General features: G+C 42.4%; 1 protein-coding gene across 1 annotated transcript in view; it reads right to left on the bottom strand.

Annotated features, from left to right (window-relative positions):
- Positions 1-309: 309 nt before the first annotated feature.
- LOC144531761 (molybdopterin synthase catalytic subunit) overlaps positions 310-7500 on the bottom strand; it is a 9934-nt gene continuing 2743 nt past the window's right edge. The window contains exon 4 of the mRNA XM_078272040.1: positions 310-571. Coding sequence (XP_078128166.1) covers positions 479-571 — 93 coding nt within the window. The 3' untranslated portion in view covers positions 310-478. The remainder of the gene's footprint in view (positions 572-7500) is intronic.

Genomic DNA, 7500 nt, shown 5'->3' with positions numbered 1-7500 from the left:
CAGACAGACACGTGCACGCGCACGCGCACACACACACACACACACAGAGACACTCACACACACACACACACACACACACACACACACTTAATTCATTTATGGAGACATTAATCCAGTGTGAAGATGAAGGGTAGTTGCAGTTAATAATCTAGTGTTGTGCGTCTGTGTTGTGTGTGTGTGTGTGTGTGTCTAGAGTTGTGTGTGTGTATGTGTCTATAGTTGTGTGTCTGGAGGAGTTGTGTTGTGTGTCTATAGTTGTGTGTCTGTGTTGTGTGTCTAGAGTTGTGTGTCTGTGTTGTGTGTCTAGAGTTGTGTGTGTGTGTCTATAGTTGTGTGTCTGTATTGTGCGTCTAGAGTTGTGTGTGTGTATGTGTCTATAGTTGTGCGTCTGTATTGTGCGTCTAGAGTTGTGTGTGTGTATGTGTCTATAGTTGTGTGTCTGTGTTGTGCGTCTAGAGTTGTGTGTGTGTGTATGTGTCTATAGTTGTGTGTCTGGAGGAGGCTTGTTGTGCGCGGCCCACCAACACTCGGCGTTCTCCTTCCAGCTCGCCTCCTGCGTGTCGTACACTTCCTGTCATCAATAACAATAACATGAATCAATAACATGTCTATTACATAATGTTTAACCGTAGCCCCGTGAGAGGCAGGTGCAGGGGAGAACAGTGCATTTCAGCCGGCCGTGCGGGTGCACATCTGTCTCGTCAGACTGTGTGAAGATGCTAAAATCCGACACTGTCTTACCAAATTTGCAATTAGCCATATATTTATCATAAAACGGCCCATATTTGAGCTTTAAATAGTTGATTTCTCGCATAAAAAAAGTCTCAGAAGTGAATTTAATAATTAAATAGCAGACAAACAACGTATAACTTTGCAGTGTCTGAAATATGAGACCTGCTGTCTCGTCTCCACTGTGTGTGTATGTGGTTCGCTCAACCAATCAGTGCGCAGCTCATCTAAATATTCATGAGCAGACCATATTTGGAAGAAAAGCTCTTGTTCCAAATAGAGCCATATTCACAGGGATGGATAAGGGAGCGTAAAAAAACACCTGGGACATTTTCAGCCCAACCAATGTTACATACTCTATTAGGAGACCTTAAGGAACAGGGTGAGATACCCTATATAATCATTCTATTACCCCTTAAAGGAACAGGGTCAGATACCCTATATAATCATTCTATTACCCCTTAAAGGAACAGGGTCAGATACCCTATATAATCATGCTATTACCCCTTAAAGGAACAGGGTGAGATACCCTATATAATCATTCTATTACCCCTTAAAGGAACAGGGTGAGATACCCTATATAATCATGCTATCACCCCTTAAAGGAACAGGGTGAGATACCCTATATAATCATGCTATTACCCCTTAAAGGAACAGGGTGAGATACCCTATATAATCATTCTATTACCCCTTAAAGGAACAGGGTGAGATACCCTATATAATCATGCTATCACCCCTTAAAGGAACAGGGTGAGATACCCTATATAATCATGCTATCACCCCTTAAAGGAACAGGGTCAGATACCCTATATAATCATGCTATTACCCCTTAAAGGAACAGGGTGAGATACCCTATATAATCATGCTATCACCCCTTAAAGGAACAGGGTGAGATACCCTATATAATCATGCTATTACCCCTTAAAGGAACAGGGTGAGATACCCTATATAATCATGCTATCACCCCTTAAAGGAACAGGGTGAGATACCCTATATAATCATTCTATTACCCCTTAAAGGAACAGGGTGAGATTAATGTATTCGTTATTAATCCTGCAAGGGAAATTACAATGTTTTCACTCTGTTGTTTTTACACACAGGCCTGAAATACACACACATGCTCAGTACCTCTACATGCACTAATGGAGAGATGTCAGAGTGGGGGGGCTGCACATGCTCAGTACCTCTACATGCACTAATGGAGAGATGTCAGAGTGGGGGGGCTGCACATGCTCAGTACCTCTACATGCACTAATGGAGAGATGTCAGAGTGGGGGGGCTGCACATGCTCAGTACCTCTACATGCACTAATGGAGAGATGTCAGAGTGGGGGGGCTGCACATGCTCAGTACCTCTACATGCACTAATGGAGAGATGTCAGAGTGGGGGGGCTGCCCATGCGTAATTAATAATCTGATGTTTGAGGATAATAAATGTGTGTACCTGTGTTATTATATTATTTGGGTCACAACATGTATTCTGGGATTCATTCACAACTTTATTAGTTTAGAAAAAGTGAAACATGAATAAATGTATTTATAACTGAAAGAGACAATAGCACCATTATATCTGAGACAATTATTGTAAACATCTGTGTTAGTTCCCTATCGCACAAATAGTTCCCTATTTTCTATTGTACGCTGGACACACACACAGAGACACACACACAGAGACACACACACACACATACACAGAGACACACACACACACACACACACACACAGACACACACACAGAGAGACACACACACAGAGACACACACACACACACACACACACACAGACACACACACAGAGACACACACACACACACACACACACAGACACAGAGACACACACACACACACACACACACACACACACACACACACACACACACACACACACACACACACACACACACACACACACACACACACACAGACACACACACACACACACACACACACACACACACACACACACACACACACACACACACACACACACACACAGACACACACACACACACACACACACACACACACACACATAGACACACACAGACACACACACACAGACACACACACACACCCCCCCCCCATCCCTCTGTCATGCCTCATTACACATTTGTAAATATCTATTTACTCCCTTTTTCACGTTGCAGCTCGCATGCTAAACTATATTTCTCCTCTCCATCGTTGCAACACCTTGTTGTTACACAATCTTTTCATATCTAGTACTCATATCTAGTACTCATATCTAGTACTCATATCTAGTACTCATATCTAGTACTCATATCTACACCTACCTCACTATTAGACCACTACCTGTACTAACTATATACTGACTTCACTACTTCTCAGTATTCATATACAGTGGTGTGAAAAAGTGTTTGCCCCCTTCCTCATTTCCTGTTCCTTTGCATGTTTGTCACACTTAAGTGTTTCGGAACATCAAACCAATTTAAACAAAAGTCAAGGACAACACAAGTAAACACAAAATGCAATTTGTAAATGAAGGTGTTAATTATTAAAGGAGAAAAAAAATCCAAACCATCATGGCCCTGTGTGAAAAAGTGATTGCCCCCCTTGTTAAAACATACTATAACTGTGGTTGTCCACACCTGAGTTCAATTTCTCTAGCCACACCCAGGCCTGATTATTGCCACACCTGTTCACAATCAAGGCATCACTTAAATAGGAGCTGCTTGACACAGTAAGGTCCACCAGAAGATCCTTAAAAGCTACACATCATGCCGAGACCCAAAGAAATTCAGGAACAATTGAGAAAGAAAGTAATTGAGATCTATCAGTCTGGAAAGGGTTATAAAGCCATTTCCAAAGCTTTGGGAATCCAGCGAACCACAGTGAGAGCCATTATCCACAAATGGCGAAGACATGGAACAGTGGTGAACCTTCCCAGGAGTGGCCGGCCGCCCAAAATTACCCCAAGAGCGCAGCGACGACTCATCCAAGAGGTCACAAAAGACCCCACAACAACGTCCAAAGAACTGCAGGCCTCACTTGCCTCAGTTAAGGTCAGCGTTCATGCCTCCACCATCAGGAAAAGACTGGGCAAAAATGGCCTGCATGGCAGAGTTCCAAGGAGAAAACCACTGCTGAGCAAAAAGAACATCAAAGCTTGTCTCAATTTCTCCAGAACACATCTTGATGATCCCCAAGACTTTTGGGACAACATTCTGTGGACCGATGAGACAAAAGTGGAACTCTTTGGAAGGTGTGTGTCCAAGTATATCTGGCGTAGAAGGAACACTGCATTTCATAAAAAGAACATTATACCAACTGTAAAATATGGTGGTGGTAGTGTGATGGTCTGGGGCTGTTTTTGCTGCTTCAGGACCTGGAAGACTTGCCGTGATAAAAGGAACTATGAATTCTGCTGTCTACCAAGAGATCCTGAAGGAGAATGTCCGACCATCTGTTCGTGTACTCAAGCTGAAACGAACTTGGGTTCTGCAGCAGGACAATGATCCTAAACACACCAGCAAGTCCACCACCGAATGGCTGAAGAAAAACTAAATGAAGACTTTGGAGTGGCCTAGCCAAAGTCCTGACCTGAATCCTATTGAGATGTTGTGGTATGACCTTAAAAAGGCCGCTCATGCTCGAAAACCCTCTAATGTAACTGAATTAGGACAATTCTGCAAAGATGAGTGGGCCAAAATTCCTCCAGGACGCTGTAAGAGCCTCATTGCACGTTATCGCAAACGCTTGGTTGCAGTTGTTGCTGCTAAGGGTGGCCCAACCAGTTATTAGGTTTAGGGGGCAATCACTTTTTCACACAGGGCCATGATGGTTTGGATTTTTTTTCTCCTTTAATAATTAACACCTTCATTTACAAATTGCATTTTGTGTTTACTTGTGTTGTCCTTGACTTTTGTTTAAATTGGTTTGATGTTCCGAAACACTTAAGTGTGACAAACATGCAAAGGAACAGGAAATGAGGAAGGGGGCAAACACTTTTTCACACCACTGTATGGTGATTTCACACACACAGACACAGAGTGTGTAGTGTGCGTATAGTGTGCGTATAGTGTGTGTATAGTGTGCGTATAGTGTGCGTATAGTGTGCGTATAGTGTGTGTAGTGTGTAGTATGTAGTGTGTGTAGTGTGTGGTGTGTAGTGTGTATAGTGTGTCTGTGTGTGTGTAGTGTATAGCGTGTATAGTGTGTAGTGTGTGTGTAGTGTGTAGTATAGTGTAGTGTAGTGTGTATAGTGTGTAGTGTGTGTATAGTGTGTGTGTGTGTGTGTAGTGTGTAGTATGTAGTGTGTGTAGTGTGTGGTGTGTAGTGTGTATAGTGTGTGTGTGTGTGTGTAGTGTGTAGTATGTAGTGTGTGTGTAGTGTGTAGTAGTGTGTGTGTAGTGTGTGTATAGTGTGTGTGTGTGTGTGTGTAGTGTGTAGTATGTAGTGTGTGTAGTGTGTGGTGTGTAGTGTGTATTGTGTGTCTGTGTAGTGTATAGTGTGTGTGTAGTGTAGTGTGTGTGTGTAGTGTGTAGTGTGTGTTACCTTCTTCCAGACTGGGATGTGGGCCTTCAGCTGAGTGATGCAGTGTGTAGTATAGTGTGTGTGTGTAGTGTGTGTGTAGTATGTAGTGTGTGTGTGTAGTATGTAGTGTGTAGTGTGTGTAGTGTGTATAGTGTGTCTGTGTATAGTGTGTGTGTGTAGTGTGTATAGTGTGTGTAGTGTAGTGTGTGTGGTGTGTGTGTAGTGTGTATAGCGTGTATAGTGTGTATAGTGTGTAGTGTGTGTGTGTAGTGTGCCTGTGTGTAGTGTGTGTGTGTATGTGTGTAGTATGTAGTGTGTGTAGTGTGTATAGTGTGTCTGTGTAGTGTATAGTGTGTGTGTAGTGTAGTGTGTGTGTAGTGTGTATTGTGTGTCTGTGTAGTGTATAGTGTGTGTGTAGTGTAGTGTGTGTGTGTAGTGTGTAGTGTGTCCAGACTGGGATGTGTGCTCAGTTGAGTGATGTAGTGTGTAGTATAGTGTGTGTAGTGTAGTGTGTGTAGTATGTAGTGTGTAGTGTGTGTGTAGTGTGTGTAGTATAGTGTGTGTAGTGTGTGTATAGTGTGTCTGTGTAGTGTAGTGTGTATAGCGTGTATAGTGTGTGTGTAGTGTGTGTGTGTAGTGTGTGTAGTGTGTATAGTGTGTGTAGTGTAGTGTGTGTGTAGTGTGTATAGCGTGTATAGTGTGTATAGTGTGTAGTGTGTGTGTGTAGTGTGTGTAGTATAGTGTAGTGTAGTGTGTGTAGTGTGTGTAGTGTGTGTAGTGTGTGTAGTGTAGTGAGTGTAGTGTGTATAGTGTGTGTGTGTGTGTGTGTGTCTGTGTGTAGTATGTAGTGTGTAGTGTGTGTGTAGTGTGTGTAGTATAGTGTGTGTAGTGTGTATAGTGTGTCTGTGTAGTGTAGTGTGTGTGTATAGTGTGTGTAGTGTGTGTAGTGTGTGTAGTGTAGTGTGTGTAGTGTGTATAGTGTGTGTAGTGTAGTGTGTGTAGTGTATAGTGTGTGTGTATAGTGTGTATAGTGTGTAGTGTGTGTGTGTATAGTGTGTGTAGTGTGTGTATAGCGTGTAGTGTGTGTGTAGTGTGTGTATAGTGTGTAGTGTGTGTGTGTGTAGTGTGTGTAGTATAGTGTAGTGTAGTGTGTATAGTGTGTGTAGTGTGTAGTGTGTAGTGTGTGTAGTATAGTGTAGTGTGTGTAGTATGTAGTGTGTGTAGTGTGTGTAGTGTGTGTAGTGTGTGTAGTGTGTGTGTAGTGTGTAGTGTGTAGTGTAGTGTGTAGTGTGTGTAGTGTGTAGTGTGTAGTGTGTAGTGTGTAGTTGAGTAGTGTGTGTTGAGTAGTTGAGTAGTGTGTATAGTGTGTGTAGTGTGTAGTTGAGTAGTGTGTATAGTGTGTAGTTGAGTAGTGTGTAGTTGAGTAGTGTGTATAGTGTGTAGTTGAGTAGTGTGTAGTTGAGTAGTGTGTATAGTGTGTAGTTGAGTAGTGTGTAGTTGAGTAGTGTGTGTAGTGTGTAGTTGAGTAGTGTGTATAGTGTGTAGTTGAGTAGTGTGTATAGTGTGTAGTTGAGTAGTGTGTATAGTGTGTAGTTGAGTAGTGTGTATAGTGTGTAGTTGAGTAGTGTGTGTAGAGTAGTGTGTGTAGTGTGTAGTGTGTGTAGTGTGTGTAGTGTGTAGTGTGTAGTGTGTAGTGTAGTGTAGTGTGTAGTGTGTGTAGTGTGTGTAGTGTGTAGTAGTGTGTGTAGTATGTAGTGTGTGTAGTGTAGTGTGTAGTAGTGTGTATAGTGTGTGTAGTAGTGTGTAGTGTGTAGTGTGTAGTGTGTAGTAGTGTGTAGTGTGTGTAGTGTGTGTAGTGTGTAGTATGTAGTGTGTAGTAGTGTAGTGTGTGTAGTATAGTGTGTGTAGTGTGTAGTAGTGTGTGTGTATAGTGTGTAGTGTGTGTAGTGTGTATAGTGTGTAGTATAGTGTGTGTAGTAGTGTGTGTAGTGTGTGTAGTATAGTGTGTGTAGTGTAGTGTGTGTAGTAGTGTGTGTAGTATAGTGTGTGTGTAGTAGTAGTGTGTAGTGTGTAGTAGTGTGTATAGTGTGTAGTGTAGTGTGTGTAGTATAGTGTGTGTAGTAGTAGTGTGTAGTGTGTGTAGTATAGTGTGTGTAGTGTAGTGTAGTGTGTAGTGTGTGTAGTGTAGTGTGTAGTGTGTGTAGTGTAGTGTGTGTAGTGTGTAGTAGTAGTGTGTAGTAGTGTAGTGTGTAGTGTAGTATAGTGTGTGTAGTGTAGTGTAG

This window comes from Sander vitreus, chromosome 16, assembly GCF_031162955.1.
Source record: "Sander vitreus isolate 19-12246 chromosome 16, sanVit1, whole genome shotgun sequence".
Lineage (NCBI taxonomy): Eukaryota > Metazoa > Chordata > Actinopteri > Perciformes > Percidae > Sander > Sander vitreus.
The sequence above is the reverse complement of the archived record's forward strand: the minus strand, read 5'-3'. Positions and strand labels throughout refer to the sequence as shown.